Source organism: Gossypium hirsutum, chromosome A04 (assembly GCF_007990345.1).
Source record: "Gossypium hirsutum isolate 1008001.06 chromosome A04, Gossypium_hirsutum_v2.1, whole genome shotgun sequence".
Classification (NCBI taxonomy): domain Eukaryota; kingdom Viridiplantae; phylum Streptophyta; class Magnoliopsida; order Malvales; family Malvaceae; genus Gossypium; species Gossypium hirsutum.
The window spans coordinates 3288138-3310445 of NC_053427.1; the positions used below are offsets into that span (position 1 = coordinate 3288138).

General features: G+C 29.6%; 3 protein-coding genes and 1 non-coding gene across 5 annotated transcripts; 1 reads left to right on the top strand and 3 right to left on the bottom strand.

The window, feature by feature from the left end:
• Window positions 1-1112: 1112 nt before the first annotated feature.
• Window positions 1113-2665, bottom strand: LOC107898635 (early nodulin-like protein 3). The gene is made up of 2 exons (XM_016824183.2): window positions 2289-2665; window positions 1113-1866 (listed from the first exon to the last, which is right to left on the bottom strand). Exons 1-2 carry the CDS (start codon window positions 2491-2493, stop codon window positions 1340-1342), a joined length of 732 nt encoding a protein of 243 aa, XP_016679672.2. The 5' UTR covers window positions 2494-2665; the 3' UTR covers window positions 1113-1339.
• Window positions 2666-5372: 2707 nt separating this feature from the next.
• Window positions 5373-10509, top strand: LOC107898731 (rab GTPase-activating protein 22). Its single transcript, XM_041110747.1, has 12 exons — window positions 5373-5651; window positions 5761-5856; window positions 6688-6791; window positions 7592-7731; window positions 7884-7976; window positions 8141-8263; window positions 8348-8436; window positions 8537-8642; window positions 8716-8813; window positions 8887-9141; window positions 9279-9362; window positions 10153-10509. Exons 1-12 carry the CDS (start codon window positions 5562-5564, stop codon window positions 10198-10200), a joined length of 1326 nt encoding a protein of 441 aa, XP_040966681.1. The 5' UTR covers window positions 5373-5561; the 3' UTR covers window positions 10201-10509.
• A 5643-nt stretch (window positions 10510-16152) lies between these two features.
• On the bottom strand, window positions 16153-18492 carry LOC107898813 (protein translation factor SUI1 homolog 2). 2 transcript variants are annotated; one of them, XM_016824399.2, is made up of 5 exons: window positions 18214-18492; window positions 17055-17114; window positions 16768-16973; window positions 16624-16677; window positions 16153-16377 (listed from the first exon to the last, which is right to left on the bottom strand). In XM_016824399.2, the coding sequence occupies exons 2-5, from the start codon at window positions 17089-17091 to the stop codon at window positions 16333-16335; spliced, it is 342 nt and encodes a 113-aa protein (XP_016679888.1). In that variant the 5' UTR covers window positions 17092-17114; window positions 18214-18492; the 3' UTR covers window positions 16153-16332. The 2 variants fall into 2 exon arrangements, with proteins under 2 accessions (XP_016679888.1, XP_016679957.1); XM_016824468.2 differs by having other exon boundaries at window positions 16153-16470; window positions 18214-18478.
• A 1884-nt stretch (window positions 18493-20376) lies between these two features.
• On the bottom strand, window positions 20377-20448 carry TRNAG-UCC (transfer RNA glycine (anticodon UCC)). The gene has a single exon. It is a non-coding gene; the product is annotated as a tRNA-Gly (tRNA).
• Between the last annotated feature and the right edge of the window lie 1860 nt (window positions 20449-22308).

The following is a 22308-nucleotide window of genomic DNA, read 5'->3' on the forward strand; positions in this document are numbered from 1 at the left end:
CTTTCCCCTTTGAGAAAAATATGGAGATTTTCTCGGCCCAATGTTGAAAATATTTGGACATGGGTGACTCTAAATTGCAGTGTGGCCATGATCTAGTTTAAAGTATTTGTATGAACCATTAAAATTTACAGAAAACAAAGAATAAAGAAAGAAAATATTTATTATAAATTACTTTTATATTTTATGAATCACTTGTAATAAAATATTATTTATTTTTGTATTTATTTATATAAAAGAAAAAGTAAATATTTTTATAAAACAATAAAATTAAATAATAGTGTAATTAATTATGAATTTAAAATTTATTTTATTTATAATATATATTATTTGTATTTGTATTTGTATTTAAAAGAAAAGAATAATGTAAGAAGAGAAGAAAAAAAATTTTAAAATGATACATGTCAAACTCAGTTGTTGACACATGTCATTAATAGACATGTAATAGAAAAGTTGATGGAATGATTGGCAAAAGGATGTGATTGGAGTTATACTAAATTTTGAGGATCGATTAAAAATTTGATTGATTTTGGGGCCATTTGATGGAATTAATATATATATGAAAATTAAAATTAAAAATAAGATCTTTAATGAACGGAAAGGAAATTTCGCAACCAGAATTAAAAAATTGTTATATGTATCATTTATTTTGTATATATATATATTAATTTTTTTTAATTATATCTACACTCACCTATTATCACCTAGTCTTATTTGTATAGTTTTTAAACTACATCGATTTTGACAAAAAGAAAAAAAAGAACTCACTCATAGTTTACAAAAATAAGTTTTCATCAAAGAATATTTAACTATTCAAATAAACTCCACATTTTTAGTGGAAATCAAATTTTTATTTAAAATAAAGATTAATTAGATTTAACTTACAATATAAATAAAACCTATTTAAGAAAGATAGAAATAAATTTTTTATCATATGAAAAGAGGTTACCTTAATCAGTAGTCGAGAATTCGATCCTTACTCTAGGTATAAAGAAGTTTTAAAACTCATAAACAACATCTACCCCTTAATGGGTTTATTAAATACGAAATACTAATTATTGGGCTCGTTCAGATAAATATATTGGAAACTAAAAAAAAATGAGAAAGGAAGCTGGTATCCCAAAAGGTATAAAATCCATTTATTTATGTGTTTACAAACAAGTACACACCAAATATTATACACACTATATATAAAGCTTATTCCTTCTGTTTTTCTTTAACAATCAATAATCAAGGGAAAAAAAACCCATTTTAACCTAATAGACACAAACTGAGGCAAATCAAACAAAATAAATATATCAAAAAAATTAATAATAGTAGTAATAAAGGAAGAACTCCCCACTTAGAACCCTAAAACAAGAGTTGAAGCCACCAACATTGTTCCCATTGTAGTACTCATCCACCTCAAACAAGTTGCAACATTTGGTGGATGTGACTCTTCACTCGGTGCCGGTGTCGGGTTAACCTCCACTGTCCCCGTCGGTGGAGACTCAGCAGAAGGTGCCGGAGATGGCGGCATTACGTTGGTCGAACCGGTTGGTGGAGGAGAAGGAGCATTGGTTTCGTTTACGGGTGCTGGAGACGGCACCATTACATCGACTAAACCAGATGGCGCGGGAGAAGGAGCGTTGGTTACGTTTGCGTTGGAAGAACGGTTGGTCCGATCAGCTAAGACGACGACCACTAACTTCTCGTTCTTTTGGCAATTGCCTTTGGTACCACTGATGAAATGGTATGGCCCTGAATGATCCAATGAGAAAACAGTGTGGCCATCGGTGTATTTGGACCAGGGTGACTCTACATTGCAGTTCTTGTAGGCATCCTCACTCACATATAGCACTGAATCTTCGTTTGGTGCGTAGTTAAACACTGTGGCATATCATCGCACACATACATTACAATTCAAACAAAATACTTTAACATTATACTAGTCCCTATACTTATATAAAAATTTGAGATTTTAGTCTCTATATCTTTAGAAAGTTAAAAATTAAATCCTTTTCCCTTTTAAGGGTAACCTAATCAATATGCCAAATCTACGAGGTTTTAGGTTCAAATATTATCGTATGTATATATATTTTTTAAATTTTATATAAAAAATAAAAAAAATACTAAAAAAATATTTGTTATTTTATAAAAATAATGGGTTTTTGACAATTTCATAATTAAGTTCGGACTTGATTGTAAGAAATAATTAAACTATTGAATTATCTTTTTAAACCTTATGACTTTTCTTTTTCTCAAATGTGTTCTTCAAAATGTGATTTGTATAGTGGATATTAGCAACTTACCAAGTGAGTCACCAATCTGAAATCTGTTGTGTTCAGCCCATTGATTGTAAGTTTGAGCATTGGAGCCATTATGAAGACCCCAGTTCACTTGGAATTCTCTTGCATAACCCTTTTGAATCATCATCATCATCATCAGACAAAGCAGCCCCACTGCTACAAATCCTTTGCTTTCATAATCTAATGTTCTCAAAATGGAGTTTGCCATTCCTAAAACCAAAACAAACAAACAATGACTCTATATGTGTTTTCAACCAAAACAAACTGAAACTTTGGTGACAACAATGGGTGCCTATACCAGGGTTTTTGTAGGCCAACTTGCATGAAAAGAAATTTAGGGTTAATTGCACCAGATGTCCTCAAACTATAGCTCAAATTCTAAACTCGTCTCGAAATTTTAAAATATTTTAATTGAGTTCTTAAAATATTAGTATCATATCAATTAGGCCCTTTTGTCAGCTTAGCTTTTAGCTTGCGCATTGAATTGTAGCGCGATATGACATGTAGCATATTTAAAAAATGTGTATTTATCGCATATGGACACCTTAGATCTCATGCACCCTCCTAAATTTTAATGAGATTGTCTTGTTTTTTTCAACACGTTAGATTCAAGTTGCTTACATAATAAGTACACACATGTTTACGTATTTTAAATTCACTCCATGTTAGATCTAAGTCAGCATTTAGTGCTCGAGCCAATGGAAGGACCTAATTGATACGAAAATGATACTTTAAGAACTCAATTAGAGCATTTTGAAATGTAGGGCCACTTTAAAATCTAATCTATACTTTGAGAACATATTATGGAATTAACCCAAAACTATATAAACTGTGGCTTACAAGCTTTTGTTTCTTTTCCATATATTCCCTTTCTTTTTTGCTTTGAGGATTTCTTGGTTTCTGGACCAAAGTATAAATCTTCTACTTCTTATAGTTTATATGAATCTTCTTTATATATATATATATTGAATATATGCTTTGCTTGATCATACACAAGAATATCCATGTCTTTCCTTTGGGTTAAACCATTGAAATTCTACATACATTAATGGAATTTGCTTTCACCAATAGAAAATGTGTAAATTTTTTATATAATTAATGTTACTGTAGTAATTCATAGTAAATATCAGTCGTGTCAATGAGTTCTCGATTGAAATAGTAAAGTTAAAGTTCGAATATTTTAAATACTTAGATTCGAATTCCACTTGTGTGAGTTATGTGTTAACGAATTAATTATTTAGTTCAATACATGTATTGAATATTTATGATAATAATAGTTTGATATGATTGTAAAATATAACTTTAAAACAACGAATTAGCAACGAAAAATTAAAATTAAATTTGGTCTAATATCAAAGTTCCCTCTTCTTCAAGTCATTCTTAAATTTTCTTTTATTTTAGATATATTCTAAAATAATAAAGAAAAAAGGAAAAGGAAAAAGAAAAAGAGTGCTTGAGATGGAGACAGGTTTGCAAATCGTAATTGTTGAATTTCATTCCTCATACTTATATGACTTTAGATATGAGATATAATTTTTTCTTAAACAAAATCCTAACATATCTTTATTGAATATTGCCTTTATTTATGTTATTGTTGTGAATCGAGTTTTAATTTAATTGGTATCGATATTGTTATCAGTGCAGAAAGACGTGGTTTCGAGCACATTAAAATTTACTTATCCTTCTACTGAAAGGTTAAGAAGGGATTATAAGTAGTGCTAAACATTGTATAAAAAAATATCTAATATTCTTGGCATAATAACTTATTTGGTCTTCCAATTTTACAAAAAAAAAATCATTTCAACTATTCATTTAATTTATCGCCTCTTTTAGCCCTTGACATTACATTGTTTGTCAAATTACACAAAATGGATGGAAAAGTTAGCGTTTGTTAACTTTCCTAATATGGCATACACGTGGATGCCACATCAATAATTAATATATTTTTTAATTTTAAAAAATTAATTAATTGTCGATGTAATATGCATGTGAATGTCACGTCAGCAAAGTTAATAGACATTAATTGATTTAGCGATTAAAGGATATTTAGTTATATACTTCATTTGGGTTTAAACTTTTAAGGGAGCAAGTGATAAGTCTTTATTTGAGTAGTTCCCTTTGAATGTAACATGTATTATTATTAACTATCTAATTATACAATATCCAAAATAAAGTTATTTTAATTAGAATATAACTTTTTTAACATCAAAACTTTAATTTAAATATAACAAATTTTATTTGATGATATTTTTATTTGCAAAATTCCAAGAAAAGCCAACGAAGCTAATAACTAGTTATAGAACTGATCATGGGTCGAGTTAGGTTAATGCAAAAATTTAGACTTGTTTTCTAGGCTTGAAATTTTGTCCAAGCCCAACCTAGATTAAAAATGTTAAACGCAAACTTGATCCAACTTACTTGTATTAAATTTTTTTAATCTAAAAATTAATTTAAAAAATATAATACATCAAATACATTAAAAAAATCTTTATACTTAAATAACACTATGATAGTTGCAAGTTAATAAGTAAATGTCTCTAAAATAATAGCAGAATTAATAATAAAACAAGAGATACAATATCCACATAATAACAATAAAATAGTAGTAAAACAGTTGATTCGGGCTAGCCCGAACCGAAACCAAAAATTCTACCTGAGGCTCAACCCATTTAAAAAACAGGTTTTATTTTTTGTCTAAATCTATTTTTCGAATTTATATTTTTACTCGAACTCTTTCATTTTTCAAGCTTATTTTCGAACCTGAACGAATAACTCGGTGTAAGACAACATGTAGTTTTTGTTTGAGTGATGGTATGGGTTTTACAACTGTATTCTGTTTTTATTGTTGCAAGTGACCTTTTTTTCAGTTATTGAAAGTTTAATCTTCTAGGTAGAAAAAAAAAACATAAAGAAAATGTCAAATTAAAAAGTCAAAATAAACATTAAAAGAGATTTAAATTTAGGACATAAGACAAATAAGGGAAATTGGCGGTTAAATTTAGACAAGAAGCAGAGAAAAAGAAGGAAAAACGGTTTGTAATTACAAAAATAAGCAATTAAAAACAAATTTAAAAACAGCCCAAGAATGAGAATCCCTTTTTGAGGAAGCAGAGTTGCCTGGGCTTCTCCATTTTATCAAATTTTCCCCTGCATTTTTCTGTTTTGGGTGTTTTTTCTTCTTCCACCCAAAGGTTTTAACTTTTGGTGGAAAGAAGTTTTTTTGTGCAAAAAAGGGGAAAAAAACAGTTTTTTTATTTTTAAATATTTATTTGATAAATGTGGGGAGCTCCAGCAGAACCTGCAGATTCTTATTATGAGGTCCGACCTGAATGTACTGATGTTCCGAACACCAAATTTAAGATCAGGGTTTGTTTTTTTATTTATTTTTTAATTAATTTTTTGGAAATAAATGAGGATTATTTATGGGGGAAAAGAAGTTGGTTAATAAAAGATGATAATATGGTGATGGATGCAGCCTGGAAAAACTCTAAGCGTGAGGAGATGGAAAGCTGCATTTTCTCCAGATGGCCGTTTGGATATTGCCAAAACTCTAGACCGTATACATCGTGGGGTGAGTGGATCTTCATCATACATGCATGCATATGGGCTAATTCCATCCATCGTCCTTAAACTATTCCTCAATTTCTAAATTGGTTTTTATATCAAGACATAAAATATAAATTTAGCCTTCAATGTTTTCATTTTCTTTTGTCAATTTGACCCTTATTCTTTTTTTTTTAAATTAAATTTGGCATTCAACCTTTTAAAAGAAGTCAGAATGTTGTTTTTAATGGAAATACTGACTAAAATATTAATTTTTTAACGTGAATTTTTGTGCCAATATCGTTAAAAAAATTAAGATTTTAGTTGGTATTTTCGTTAAAAAAACGATTTGACTTTTTTTTAAGGGTAATCAAATTTAGCTCAAAAGACAAGTAGAGGCCTTGGTGTCCCTAAAATGGAAAATTTGTATTTTAACCCTTTTAAAATTCAAAAAGTAAAAAATTAATACATTGTAAAATTACATTTTGACCCTCTAAATGATAAAATTGTGATTTAATTTTTCTAAAAATTATAAAATTTTAAGCTTACAATGAAAAAAAGTATTTTGGCTCTCATAAAAAAATTTAATTTAATTTCGATCCCTTTAAAAAAAAAATTTCGACTTCACCCCTAATCAATCATGTTCTTGGGTTGGCATAACCATCAGCTTGAATATTAAATGTCTATTCATATATGAGGCAAAACATATTTAAAAAATAACGATTAAATTTTAATGATTTTGTCTATTTTTTAGAAAAAATTTAAAAAAAATCTATATTGAAAATTAAAATATAAAAACTAAATCCTCTAATTTGATTGGCTCTATTTATGGTTTTAATTATTGGATTGGAAAATGTAGGGGATCCATCCGACAATTAGAGGAGAAGTATGGGAGTTTCTACTTGGTTGCTTTGATGCCGATAGCACATACGAGGAAAGGGATCAGATACGTCAGCAACGAAGGTACTTCACTTCTCTTCATTCCTTTTATTTTTCTATTCAATCTTTTGGAAATTATGTTTTTTTTATCGAGTTAATTTGAGTGAATTTTTTTAAAATTAAACTAACGTGTCTTATTATATAAATTAAACTTGGTTTGAAGTTTTACCGAATCGGTTTAAATAAAAAAAATCGGGTTAAAATATGAAGCTCATTCATGTATGTTGACAAAATTTGAGATTTAATCATTATACTTTAAAAGTTAAAAATCCAATTCTCTTACTTTTTTTTTTAATTTAAAAATCATAATACAACGAGGGTGTAGCTAGGGGGCCCGAACCCCTTAAAGTGAAAAATTTTTCATTTAGGTCTTTTAAATTTGTAAAATTTTAAATTAATAAAGGTAAAATTACACTTTGCCCCCTAAAAATAATAAAAGTTCGATTTAATTCTTTAAAAATTATAAAGTTATAGACTATTTAAATAGTGAAATTGAATTTTTACTATCATAAAAATTAAAAATTAATTTTGGCTCCGCTAAAAATTTGTCAACTTTTAACGTGTTTATTTTTCCTCAACCATATGCCACGTCAAATGAGGGAAGTCTAACCAACATGTTTTATTGATAAATTTTGAAAAAAAGAAAAACTTATGATTTTAGTGATTAGATTAGGATTTTAAAATTAAAAGAGTAGGACTTAATTTTTAGAATTTAAAAAATAGGGATTAAATCTTGAATTTTATTAAAAAATAAGGATTAATTGCATATTTTAACCAAAAAATTGTACCGCAGAGCATTTTGAAAGTTGTTTTTTTTTTTTTAGGGAGCAATATGCAAAAATGAAGAGTGATTGTCGTGAAATATTTCCTGTCGTTGGAAGTGGCAAGTACATAACAGCACCTGTAATAACCGAAGACGGTCAGCCAATTAGTGACCCTTTAGTACTTGCGGAGACAAGTCAAGGTAACTCACTCAACACTTCACTTTTCTTTTTTAAACAAATAGTTGGACCAAATTGAAATAAATATGATATTAAAGATGGAAATGGATATTTTATGTGAATTCAAATATTGTACATTCGAATATTAATGTGTGATTAATTATTCTAAGCGCAGATGATAATACGATAGAAATTGTGAAGGAACTAACGAGTCGCGATCCTTTGGACAATAAAGTAATCCAGTGGCTGCTTACATTGCATCAAATAGGTAAGATTAGGGTTCGATCTTTCAAATACTTTTCTATCCATTATTTTCTAATACACTAACGATGATTAAAATTATATTAGATAAAAATTTGAAAATTATAAGTATATACTTTGTTTTATTTCTTCGAGTCCAATGACATTCCTCATATTCATATTTCGACTCAGGCCTGGATGTGAGGCGTACCGACCGGACTTTAGTATTCTACGAGAAGGAAGAGAATTTAGCGAAACTATGGGATATTCTCTCTGTTTATGCTTGGATAGATACTGATGTTGGCTACTGTCAAGGTAAGTAATACTCGATCTATTTTTTTAAATTGAATCGGATTTTATAGGATGAGTGGTCTAAATTTTGTTTACAATGTCGAGCAGGAATGAGTGACCTATGTTCCCCGATGATTATGCTTCTTGAAGATGAAGCTGATGCATTTTGGTGCTTCGAGCGTTTAATGCGTAGATTGGTACTTCTTTTTTACTTGATTTCCGTATGACATTGCAGTGCTTATCGGCTTTATTGCTGGTTTCTTACAATATCTGTTCATATTTTGAATCTTATTAAAGAGAGGAAATTTCCGGTGCACCGATAGTTCGGTCGGGGTTGAAACACAGCTTTGTAGTTTGGCGACGGTAACTCAAGTTATCGACCCGAAACTTCATCAGCACTTAGGTACGAAACGAAACTTACATAACTTCTTTTTGCACATTTTGTTAATAGTTTTCCTCCTTACATTGGTTTATAGAGACGCTAGGTGGAGGTGATTATCTCTTTGCTTTCCGAATGCTAATGGTCTTATTTCGTCGAGAGTTCTCATTTTGCGATTCCTTATACTTATGGGAGGTATGTTAAATGCTTTGCTCACATTCGAGTTTGAGTGAGATTAGCATTCGTGTTCTAATATTGATTTCTATAGATGATGTGGGCTCTGGAATATGATCCGGACTTGTTCTACCAGTACGAAGATTCGGGTTCAGATATGGAGAAAACCGAAGGTGCTAAAGTAAGACAGAAATCAACACGAAAGTGCGGGAAATACGAGAGGGAAAATATGAAGGTGAAAAACCCTGAAGCTCATCTTCCCATTTCCGTTTTCCTCGTCGCCAGTGTCTTGAAAGACAAAAGCTCAACGCTACTGCAGGAAGCTCGCGGTCTGGACGATGTAGTTCAGGTAAGCTTACATTTTCGTAGTGTTTGTTAGGAATTCGCTTCTTCCGTTCGATATCGATTAACACTAACATCTATTTCCCGGTCCTACTTATCTTAATGCTTTACCTGTGTTGTTTTCTTGCTTTTATACCTTTCCAGATTCTGAATGACATAACTGGGAACTTAGATGCCAAGAAAGCATGCATAGGGGCAATGAAACTTCATAAGAAATACTTAAAAAAGGTACTACTTTTTCCTTCATATGGTGCATAATGTCAAATACGATACATGTGTTTGACATATGTTTTTAAATACATGTTGCATACGTGCTCATGGGTCAGGTCGGACTCATGCAAGATATCTACTTATTTTTTCAAGTTTGGGTCTAGTCTGACCTTAAAAATGGACTTCCTTTATATCAAAGCTTAATGCAATTTAAGAAAAGTAAATATGGGTTCAACCAGGCTTGTCATATTTGATTTTTTGAATTATTTTTATTTAAAAATATTTTTTTAAAAAATATAATACACTAAATGCACTAAAAAAGGCTAAGATAATTTTTTTAAAATTTTGGATTGGTGATTTAGTCGGGTAAATTTTTTTAATATATATATTTATAATTAATATAGTATTTTTTTATAACATAATATATTTAGACTGAGCCAAAAAAATCTTACTCAAAACTCGACCCATATAAAAAACAGACCTAAAATTTTATCCAAGTCTATTTTTCAAACGGACATTCAAGCTTAGGTGAATGACATTACCTATGGGCATGCCTACATACCTTAAACATGTATATTTTAAGAAAAAAGATTGTTGGCAAACCTCTTTAAATAGTAAAATTGTTTTTTAATCCTTTTGAAAATTATGAAATTATTCGCCCCTTTGAATTTGATTCAATTTAGGCCCCTAAAACCTTTTACTACCTTCGCCCTTACAAGCAATGAGGATGAATAGTGTTGTATGATAAAATTTTATACAAGCAAGTCCTTCAACTCAAGAACTCTTTCCATTCATCTTGTGATCACAGGCGCAGGCAACTCCTTCAACTCAGAAGCTCTTTCCATTCACCTTGTGATCACAGGCACAGGCAAGTCCTTCAACTCAAAAACTCTTTCCATTCATCATGTGATCACAGGACAAGATAACATAGCATAAGGGAGATGGAGGCGCATTTTCGGCCCCAGTTGTTTTTTTCTCTCGTGGATTGAACAACTTGGTTTCGGAGAAGAGAATGATACATTTTGTGGATTAGGGATTACAGAATTCTATAGCTGCTGATGCTATAGAAGCATTGTTTACTCCATACCAATCCATTGTTGTATGAGCATTTCTGAGTTTCATTTTCTTTCAAGAAATACAAACAACAACCTAGGTGATTTTGCCATTTTTCATTCTCACTATTTATTTATTGCTATGTTATTCCAATTCTGGCATAAATATAATATACGACGCGAGCAAAAAGATTATATGAAACAGTGACGTCACGTTATTTGTATCTCTTTTCCAATAGTTTAATGCCATATTAGCATTTTCACCCTGAAAAAAATCAAATCCAAATAAAAATCTTAAAATTCAGAATAAAATTACTGATGTAGTATTAAATTATTAGAAAGTAATAATATCCCTATTTCATACAATCCTTTTTCAACAACGCAAAAATCCTTCAAACAAACAATTTGCTTTCAGTTAATGGCAAAAAAAAAAAGTCTGATAATTCTTGTTTGCATTCATGTTAAAAAAAATTACCACGGTGAAAAAATTGAGAAGTTTAGTTCATTAGTTAAGGGTGTTCATCTCGTTCCCATGTCTTGGGATCGAGCAGCAAGAATTGTCTGCTAGTGGTTTGTGTGTAACAATAATTTCCTCTTGTTAGTCGTGTGTGAATTATTAAAAAAAAAGTTAAACTTTTACGTATCAAAGAATGAACTTTCTTAATTTATTATCAGTATGGTTGTAAAAAACGAAATAGTAAGTGAAATTTGACAGTTGAATCATATTGAAAATTTAAGCAACATAAATTAATAATAACTAAGAAAAATTGTAAAAATTCAAGAAAAAAGATAACAAAATAAAATTAGAAAAAAATTAATAAAAATTATATTTACAAAAATATTAAATCATGAAAATGAACCAAAGTATATGGAAAGGTTCATTTTTGTTAAGAAAATCAAGTTAAAAGGAATAACTTAGAAGTTAATTGATGATTAGTGAATAAAATTTAGAATAAAGAAATGTCGCCTATTGTTTTATATTTATAGATAAGGGTGTGCACTCGATTGATTTGAGTGAAAATTTTTCGAATTAATTGAGTTGGCAAGTCTTATTTTATCATCTTAACTTGATTTGAAATTTTTTCAAATTGAGTGAAATAAAATTCGAGTTAATTTGAATCAAGTGAAATTGTTCTAAGTTAAATTAAAAAATTAAACATGTAAAATTAAAATCTTGTTACAGTATAATTAATTCTATATTAGAGTACATAAATTTGAAACCGTATATATTTGAAAATATTTTAAAAAATAATAATGATAAATAAGATACTTTAGTATGATAAGCTTAAATCATTAATTAACTTATTTAAGTTCTCGTAGTGGCGTATTTAGGGAAGCTGGCAGAAGCTCAAATTTATTATTTTAGAAAATTTTTAAATTTTTAAATTTTTTTATATATTCTTTAGAATTTTTTTTAAATATAAATTTTTAAATTTTTATAAATATTTTTTAATTTTTATTGAGAGAGATCAATTTGCTCATTTTCAAAATTGACAGGTATAAAGGTTTCTTTATACCAATTAATTATTCGAATTATTCGAACTACTATTCGAATTTAAAATTCAACTTAACTTGAACTCAAAACTCGAATTACTTATTCGAGTTGATTCTATTAACTCAAATTTTAAATTTTTTTCGGAATCAAATCAAGTTTTGCTCACATCTATTGACAAACATTTCCTTCTAAAGAACCAGTAAATAAGGATGTTCAAACAGTTAACCGATCGGTTAATCGAACCAAATTAATATTAACCCAACTTTTTAATTTTTTAATCGTTAACCAAATCGAAATTTAAAAAATAAATTAACCGAGCCGAACCGAACCGAATTAACCGAAATCTATATGTTTTTTTTGTTAAAATGAGTATAAAACATATCAAAAAATAAATAAATTGATAATGTTTATTTGACCGAATTAACCGATTTAGTAATAGCCTTACATATAATATATAATATTATTTATTAAGTTCGGTTAATTACCTGATTTGAGCCGAATTAACCGTTAACCGAAATTCTAAAAAATCTTTAACCAACCTCGGACCGAACTAAATCGATTAACCAAATTAGATCGATTCGATCGGTTAATTCAGTTTTAACCGAAATTTGAATACCTCTACCAGTAAATATGTGTTAAAACATCAAAATTTTCAACTGGTTCCCCAAATTAGAAAAACCAAAATCCCTACGTTTAAAGAAAAATCAGTTGCTTCTCCCTCTATTGTTCGCCTCTCTAGTGATCCGCCCCATCCATAGCTGTCCATCACTCATGGTTCTCGTTGTCCGGCACCATCCATTGCCCCACTTTGATCTGCCTCTACCTTCTCCCAAACCTCAGCTTTATTCTAGACTTCGGTCTCTTTATTCTGCAGTGGTAATTGAAGTAACTATGTTTCATGTAATATAGGTTTGGAATTGGACACAAGCAATAAGAGATTGTCTTTCTAAAATTGAAAATTGGTCTACCACAGCTGATTTTGAGAAAGTAACACCATAACGGGTTAACAAATTGTTTAGTTTTGATTTTGTGCCCGGCATTCAACTTGGATATCTTAATCTTACGCTCCATAAACGTCAAGGGGTTAATTGGTGATCAAGAAGAGAAATTAAAAGATTACAAAATTTGATACTGCGTTTTACCTCAATTGTCTACTTTCATTAGCTTAGCTTTCCTCAACTAAGCATTTTCCCCAATTCACTAAATGATACAAGCTATAACCTTTACGGCTCCCTATCTTTTTATTAGGCTAATATAGATAATTTCTCTAATTTTTCAAAGCTTAACTAGAAACCCAAAAAATGTAAACAATAAGGACTGCCCAAAGGTAGGTGTTTACGAAATTAAGCTCTCTCAAATACAAATAAATATTTAAATAAAGAAATGCATAAATACCAGCAAGCTTATATCATATTTAGTCATAATCACGTAATATTTTCATTGGCATTTCATGATAATTTACATAACATATCAAATCTCATAAACATGATTTGTATAACAATAATTGATTGAATAGAGATATTTACACTTGGAACTTAGGATAGGTCTTTAGACTAACCTAAGCTCCCTAATAACGCATTGAATTGTGCTTAGAAGCAGCAATTTTGATCACTCACCGGATTGCTTTCGATTGAACGTTAAAGGCTAAGTAAGCTTCTCTTTACCCTTTGACTTTCTCATAGAAGCTCCTGATTAATCCAGAACTTTGCATATATGATAAACACTTTACACACTAATTAATTATCGTCTTTTTCACATCCAAACCATAGCAAAACCGCAGATCTACACACTCTCTTATCATTACTGAAAATTAATTAGTTTTGCCAAAATAAAATATTCTTTGCCAAGTCTTCGTTTCTAAACCTCGAATTTGTTTTCAAACATCCTAAATACCATTTAATTACATATCTAAGCTTTCAATTTCATCTAATTAGTCAGATTTAACTTGTCTTAAAAATTAAGCTCTCATGAACATTTAAAAGAGGGAAAGTGCTTGATTCTTAAAAATTCGTTAACCATCTATTAAATTGAGTTGAAATACCTTATAATTAATTCAAAATGAGTAAAAAAATTTACTTTAAAGTAGTAGGTTTACTTGAGGTTTCGAAATTCACCATTTTTTAATCCAAGCTTGCTTTAAAAAAATTTGGATCTATTAAAATCTCCATACAATCGAGTAACACTTGAATTGAATTAACGAAATGCTTTGTTTGATCTATTTTTCGGTACAACTACAAAAGTATATTTTTTTTGGTACAACTTTCTACATTGAGATGAAATGCATCATCATTTTTTGTTATATTTTTTGTATGAAACAAATGAGAAAATAATGATTTACAGAATTACAAGTTTGATTGATGATGGGCTAGAGTCCATGGAGGCATGATTAAGTGTTGCAAAGCGTCCATTAGGATAGGTACCTTGGATACTCTTACTTATATTATATTAATGTATGAATTAGGTAATTTTAGGTTATAAATATGGAATGAAATTTTGTGATAAACATATGTAAATCTCATGGTTTAAAATATATGAAATAAGTCCATAATGTGTTATGTTAATTGGAATTGTTAGTTAAGTAATGCTTTGTAAAATGAAAATATAACATAGACATATTAATTGTCATGGAAGTGTTTGACATATAAAATTATATTATTAATGTGAAAATATAAACAGTTGACATTGTGGCAAACTAATATGTAAAAGATTAAAAAAAATGAAAATACGGCTTTTCACTTTTAAAAACTATTATATAAAATGGATATGTCTATATGCTTTATAAACATACAATGAATATGTTCAAAAGGCCTTTATAAATATGAATTTGAACATGAATACATGTGAGAACGTAAAATGCCTTATATGATATGTGTATATGCATATATTAATAACATTGATGAATATTTGTTTATTATAATTGTATAATGCCTTGGTAGATTTAATAAAATGTTAGGATTAATTGACATGCCAATTAGGGATATAAATTGTCGAGAGTTCTATTGGAGATTTTGCACTTATGTGTGCTTTATATCGCATTCGGGCATTGCTTTTATGAGCTCCTTGATGTGGTGGAGGAATCTTTGCGATATCTTACTGTTGCTTTTATGAGCTCCTTGATGTGGTGGAGGAATCTTTGTGATATCTTACTGTTTAGCACTTAGGTGCTCGTTGATGTGATGGAGTCCCCTTGGTAACAAGAAGCTTGAAAAGATTACTAGGAGGATCAGATGTTGGGCTACTAAAACTCTTTCATTTTTAGACAAGGTTCAACTTTTGCAATCTGCTATATTTAATTTGCAAAACTTTTGGTATAGAAAATTTTACTCCCATCAGAAGTCATTAAAAAAGTGACTCAATTGTGTTTTGCATTCCTTTGAAAGGGGGAAGAAGGATCGGCCAAGGGTGCTAGGGTGAATTGGAAGGGAATTTTGCTATCCTAAAGCTGAAGGTGGTTTGTGGATCAAGGATCTCCTTACTTGGAACAAAGCTTGTATGTTGAAGAATTTATGGGTTATTATGGCACAGGCATGTCCCTTGCATATTAAAAGAGGACTATGGGATGCTCAGATGAAGCAAGGACAAAGCCAAGCTTAGAAGAAGTTACTGAAGCTAAGGCGTTTGCTGCTGCAAATAGGAACTTCTCAAGTTATAAAGCTAATAAAGCATGGTTGATGTTTCAACAAGGTGGCATAGGGAAGATCAGCTATTCCCAGACATTCTTTTAACTCTTGGTTAGCCATCCTAAACAAGCTACCAACTAACGATCGCTAATCTTCATGGAACCAGTAGGTTAATCCAAAATGTATTCTTTGCAGGTCAGAAGCAGGAACAAGAGACCATTTGTTCATAGGGTGTGCTCATGCAAGGCAATTGCGGAGTCTTATTATGCAAACTGGTGACCAAAATCTTATGCACCATACATGGCATGGCGTGACTGAATGGGATGATTAAGCATGAGGGAAGTCATTGTTTTCACTTTTCAACTATAATAAGATTGGTTTGGATCTCTTAGATCTATGAGCTATGGCAAGAGAGGAATAAGAGTATTCATGGAACTAATCCTAGGCAGGTTGGGATGTTGTTTACTCATATTAGATGGATGGTGCAAACTAGACTAGGTTTATTAGCATCACATAAATCTCATATTCTTCAAAACTTTGCCTGCTTTCAATTCAAAAGAAATCACTCTCAAAAGCTCATACAATCAATTATTGAAACAATTTTAAGCTAAAATAACAACATTTGTTTCAACTTTGAATCATAGAGAAACAAGCTTTTCATAGATTTCAAAAACATCCAACAGTACATAATCCAGTGAACTGGAAAGCAAAAGAAATGATATAACGGCATAGATATTATTATAGTATATCCTGACCGGGTAGTATATCCAGGTTCGAAACAAGGCACACAGATTAGCAGAAAACTTTAAGCTTGCTGCAACTTAGAAACCATGGATTTTGATGTTTTCCTTCTTCACAATGCCAGCCTGGTCCAAAAAAACAAAAGACCGTAGAACTTAGGAACTGAAACACCACAATATATTGCTCCAACTCGTCATTTTCCTTCCTGTCTAAAACCCCTGTCCAAGACATATGCGGAAATGGGCATAGTGATATGAAACTAAACATACTCATGCTAGACACACACCCATAGTCTCGTACCGACACTCACAACTTAGTCCGAGTTACTTTTTGCTTAACATCAACTAATTCCAAGAAGCAATAACAATTACCTGAACAAGGAAGGTGGAGACATTCTTACGCTGGTCACCTTGAAGTTGAATAACCTGAGTGTAAAACCAGAACATAACAAACTTAGACATCAGGTACGAATAACAGATATTATCCATAATCGTTTAAAAGGGTTATACACACACCTGCCCTAATTCTGGGTCCTGAACCACAGTGCCATTGCAGCAAAACTCCTTCTTGAGGTCTTTAAGTATCTTGTTGTAACTGAATTCTTTCTTCAACCCTTGGACAGTCGTCAGGCTTTTCCTACCGTTCCTTTGTTGAACACGGATATGAACATACTCCTTTGCACCAGCACCCGAGTCCTCAGCATTTGCATCAGCAAAGGGATCTAACACAACAAATACAAAAGGCATGTTAAACCTGAAATTAGAACAATTATTAATAGTGCAATGTTAAGGTCGAAACATACCAAAGGCAGTAGGAACCTGGACGTCGAGATCAGACATGAAACTTTGTTTATCAAAGAGGCCTGAAAACAGCCCAAACATGTTAAGCAAAAGCGACATCGAATTTGACTTTATGTAACATATTATCATCAAGAATAAGAATTCATTCACGTAAAATCGAAGAAACACTAATCAGGCAGCCAAAAAACCATTTGGCAACCAAAGCAAAACATGAACGATCAAAGAGGCCTAGCAATAACCCGAATATCTTAAGCCAAACCCCATCAGATTCGACTTTATATAGCATATTGTTATCAAGAATAAGAATAATTTTTCATTTAAAGGCAGCCTAAACACCATTGACAACCAAACCAAAACATGAACTTAGTTGATCAAAGAGGCCTAGCAACAACCCGAATATGTTAAGCCAAACCCCATCAAATTCGGCTTTGTATAGCATATTGTTATCAAGAATAAGAATATTTTTTTCATTTAAACCAAAGAAACAATAAATAGGGCAGCCTAAATACCATTGACAACCAAACCAAAACATGAACTTAGTTGATCAAAAAGGTCTAACAACAACCCAAACATGTTAAACCAAACCCGCATCGGATTCAAACTTCATATAACATATTACCAACAAGAATTCAAATCATATTTCACCAAAATCGAAGAAACAAAAATCAAGCAACCTAGATACCATTTGGCAATCAAACCAAAGCTGGCATCCATTTCCTTCCATTAACAAGTTAATTACAACAAAAGCCTTACAAACTCATAAAATGCAAATTCAAACCATAGAAATATCTAATCATTGTAAAACCGAAACTATAGGCTAAACTGTTAACAAGCAAAGATTCAAACTTCCTAAAATCATTATAATTAATCACAAAATCAGATTATAGAATCAACTAGCATTTAAAGACCAAAGATTCACTACATTTAAATTAAAATTTTCCAGTTTAACGTAACTAGGGAAAAAAAAGTGATCTTGAATATTAAATTTGTTCTTTTTATTCAGGTAAATGCATAGAAATTAAGGAAATAAAAGGAAATCTTCATCATATAGGCAAAACCCATCATCAGAAAAGTTTAAGATCAAACAAAAGCCAAAAAAAAAAAAAGTTTTAAAAAGAACACATAATATAAAACTAGACAAGCTGTAGGGTACTGGTTTACCTTATCCAAGAATCCAAAGCCTTTTTAAAGAATTGAAGTTCGGATTATCAACGAAATGACAAAAGAAATTCCTCGGATAAAGTCTGGGAACAGTCGCTGTGCGTTACGAGGGATGGCGGTGTAGGTTTTTTCTTTTCCTTGTTTGGGTGGCGAGGAAATTAAAGGGAAAGGCCTAGAAAATTATTTATTAATTAGAAATTTATTATTTTTCTATTTTTCGGAGGTTGTACGCAACTTTAGGTGATGGGGGTTATTTACACTCGTCAGATTATGAATTTCCTATTGTACTCGCCAGAAATAGCTTGTGATGATTAAAGGAGGACAGTTGGCAATCCATGAGCATGCGTGCAAAACAAATGATATGGAAAATCTGAGGTATAATGTTGAAATTCGACTGTATTTTGACATAAAAGTTAGAATTTTACGAAATAATATGAAGAATGCATGTGTGTTAAAAGTCAAATAATATTTTATTTTTTATTTAAAAAATATTTAAATTAATTTATTTATATTAGATCAAAGAATAAATTAGTTTTTTATAAAATATTTATTTATTTCTATTATTAAAAATTAGTCTCCTTACATTAGCATGATATACATATGGCACACACAATGTTAATCTGATTATTTTGTTAATCACGTCAATTTTTAACAGTACAAACGTATGAATTTTTTAATAAAAAAGACTAATTTATTTTTAATCTAACGTATAGATAATAATTTACTTATTTTTTAATAGAGGGGATAAAATATAATCTGATTATTTTTCATCAAAATTTTATATTAATTCTTATATTACGTATAATTTGTATATTTAATCTTTATACTAATTAATTATATTAATCATTCCAATTAAAATCAATCATTACAAATATTGAATTAAATAACTTAATTTCAACTAGTTTACTTAATTAACTAGTTAAGCTCACAGATAATTTCACAGGATGAAGGTATATTAAGTTTATTATGCTTGAATATGGTTAACTGTACTTTTCATGTGACATTTTGATAGCACACATGTACGATGTTATTGTCAATAATTATACATAGGTGTTTAAGTTCGGCCATCCTAAAACATGAGCTTTAAATTTTGTTTAATATTATTCATATTTATTAATGATTAACTCAACTTTATCTAGATTAACTCATATTATTATATTTTTTAAATATATTATTTTATTTAATATTTAATAATTATTTATATTCATTTCTTTTATTATGCTTTAATGATTTCTTTCTTTCATTAAATTTATAAATAAAAATTATTAACATTTTTTAAATATTTACATATTTAATTTTTTATATAATATAAATTATATAATATATAAAAAAATAACATATTATAAACTTAAAAACAAGTTAAGTTAGAGTTCAAACTTCAAATATCAAAAATTAAAGTTTGGTCTATATTTTGTACGAGTCTAATTTTTTTGTTTAACTAATAAAACTATCAATTTGAACCTACTAATAACATTATTAGATTATGATACACTCATGATATTGATAAAAAATTATATAAAAATATGTTTATTAAAAACTTATGCAAAGTTAAAATAAAAATTTAGCTAAAATAATAACACTGAATGTTAACATTATAATATTTTTCAGGCCGGGCCCGAGCCTAGAAAATGGGCATAATTTTTTATATTCGACATGATCTGGCTCATGAACAACTCTAATTAACACTTTGACCTTTATAAATAAGTGATAGTTTCTTCATTATATCCATTAAAAATTTAGTTTTAGAGTGGGTTTGGATGGGTGGTGGGTACACTGCGGTGCGTTTAGCTTACTTTTTGTCTTACGCTATAGTATCTAATCTCATAGCCACCATTGTTTTTACACTAACCATAGGCAAATACACCGTCCATCAAATTCATCATTAATCTTATATTAATAAGAGAATGTTCACATCAACTCACTTAACTACTATTATCATTAAAAAAAAATTAGTACTATTTCAATTTAAAAAGTTAATATTAGTCTGATATGTGGTAGGGTTCCAATTCACCTTTACCTATTGAAAATATGTCTTAAAGTTTTCATAAAATACAATTTTTCCAACATTAAGGCTCTCATGTTTTAATCCAACAAACACTCAGCAGTTACCACCTGCATTCCATAGGAAAAAGGAAGGGAAATTGTTTGAAATGATGAATTAATTGCGTTTGCCGGGAGTCGAACCCGGGTCTATTGCTTGGAAGGCAATTATCCTAACCGTTGGACTACAAACGCTTGATGATAATTGTGAAGTGATTTTAAATTTTAATATTTCAAAAGGCTTCCAATGTAGATTGCTAAAATAAAAGATAAAATACTAAAAAATTAAAAATATTATCTTAAAGATAAAATACTAGAATATTAAAACATCATCCTAATGAAAAATAAAATTATTTATTTTACAAATAAATCTAAAAATAATAGTTCTCAAAATAAATCATTATCCATCAACTCATTCTCGACTCAAAACTTTGATAACAGCTCGCATTTTCGATTTTTTGTACTTTCTTAGTTTGCTTTTGTACCTAATCAAAAATAAAATAATAATAGCAACATCTCATTAAAAAATTATAAAAATTAAGCATGATAAACATGTAAATTAGGTGTATTATCACATTTTTAATATTATTTATCAATTATTATTTTATAAACTTTTCATAATATTAAATTAAATTAAACTATAAATCGAGTAATTTATTAATGATGTACAAGTAATTTTAAGAGTATTAAACAACTATTTTTGGTGAATTACAGGAAGGCAAAGCCCTAACAACATTGTAACTCGAACCCAATCTGCACCTGTAGCGGTGAGCACCCTGACCATTAGATCAGCATACGAGGTTCGAGTATTAAACAATTTAAAAACATAATTGAGTGAAATATATGATTAATTGTAAAACTATTATTGAATTAGTCAAATATATTAATGTATTTGTAATGGTGTACAAGTGATTTAGGAGTATTTATCAATTGTAGATTTCTCTAATTACAAATTGAATCAGATAATTACCTACAATTACCTATGATCCCTCCCTAACTCTTTCAATAGGAGGATAAATGTGTTTTAACGTTCTCGAATCCACATACTCCTGCATAGACAATAATACCGATAGCAATGAAACTAAGACTCAATCGACTACAAATATATATATATATATATATATATATTAATCTCAAATTTAATTACGTTGTTTTGATTTACAAATTTTATTATCGTTGTTTTTCTTTCCCACGATATTCGATTTTTTATGTACTAAATGTGTTGATGAAATGTATTTGCAATAATTTTTTCTTTCAATAAAATATATAAGATAATATTTTAAAGCCATAATAATTTTGAAGATCACTATTAAGGCTTCACTACAACATCTAATTATTATTAGGGTAAATTATATGATAGGTTATTTTAAAATAGTATCATTCTTATTTTGGTCACTTTAAATTTTTTTTGTCCATTTAATTACTCTAATTAAGATAATTTCTCAAATTAATCATTGCCATTAAAAATTAAATTAATCTACTAACTTATTGTTGACGCGGCAATTTTTTATGTTTGGCTAGAGCTAGGGACTTCTCTATAATTAGTCCATAACACTTTTTTTTTTTGCAACATGAAGATTTTAATTATGTCATCATCAACATTTAAATCCTTTTTTATAAGCTCGAATATATACCAAGAGGGGTGAATTGGTATTTTAAAATTCTTTGCAATTACTTTTCTAAATAACGAGGGAAGGAAAGAGAAGTTTAGACAAATTGATTTATAGTAGTTCGATCCAATTGCCTACCTTCACACCTTGGTATACCTCATACCTCAACTAAGGGTTTACCAATTCACTATATTTGAATTATTACCTTTTGAGAGAAAGTATAACATTTACAATCTCTATCTTTTTCATGCCAATTTTATCTAAATAATCCAAAAACTTAATTATTTACAAGAACAATACAGGCTCAAAACAATCACTCAAATGGCCTGAATTAGATAGTAAAATTGGGTTATGGACACCATATGGCCGGCACCCATTTAAAATCTAACACAATCATTGTCTGATGATTGTGTCAAATATTAAAAAAATAATTTTTTGGGTTACG

Excerpts from the sequence above, each read along its gene's own strand:
- LOC107898635 (XM_016824183.2), bottom strand. The coding sequence starts at position 2,493 with ATGGCAAACTCCATTTTGAGAACATTAGATTATGAAAGCAAAGGATTT. Across the intron at positions 1,867-2,288 it reads TCAGATTGGTGACTCACTTG|TGTTTAACTACGCACCAAAC; the intron begins GTAAGTTGCTAA and ends GATATGCCACAG.
- LOC107898731 (XM_041110747.1), top strand. The coding sequence starts at position 5,562 with ATGTGGGGAGCTCCAGCAGAACCTGCAGATTCTTATTATGAGGTCCGA. Across the intron at positions 5,857-6,687 it reads TAGACCGTATACATCGTGGG|GGGATCCATCCGACAATTAG; the intron begins GTGAGTGGATCT and ends TGGAAAATGTAG. Across the intron at positions 7,732-7,883 it reads ACTTGCGGAGACAAGTCAAG|ATGATAATACGATAGAAATT; the intron begins GTAACTCACTCA and ends TTCTAAGCGCAG.
- LOC107898813 (XM_016824399.2), bottom strand. The coding sequence starts at position 17,091 with ATGTCTGATCTCGACGTCCAGGTTCCTACTGCCTTTG. Across the intron at positions 16,974-17,054 it reads CCAGGTTCCTACTGCCTTTG|ATCCCTTTGCTGATGCAAAT; the intron begins GTATGTTTCGAC and ends TTGTTGTGTTAG. Across the intron at positions 16,378-16,623 it reads TCTCCACCTTCCTTGTTCAG|GCTGGCATTGTGAAGAAGGA; the intron begins GTAATTGTTATT and ends TTTTTGGACCAG.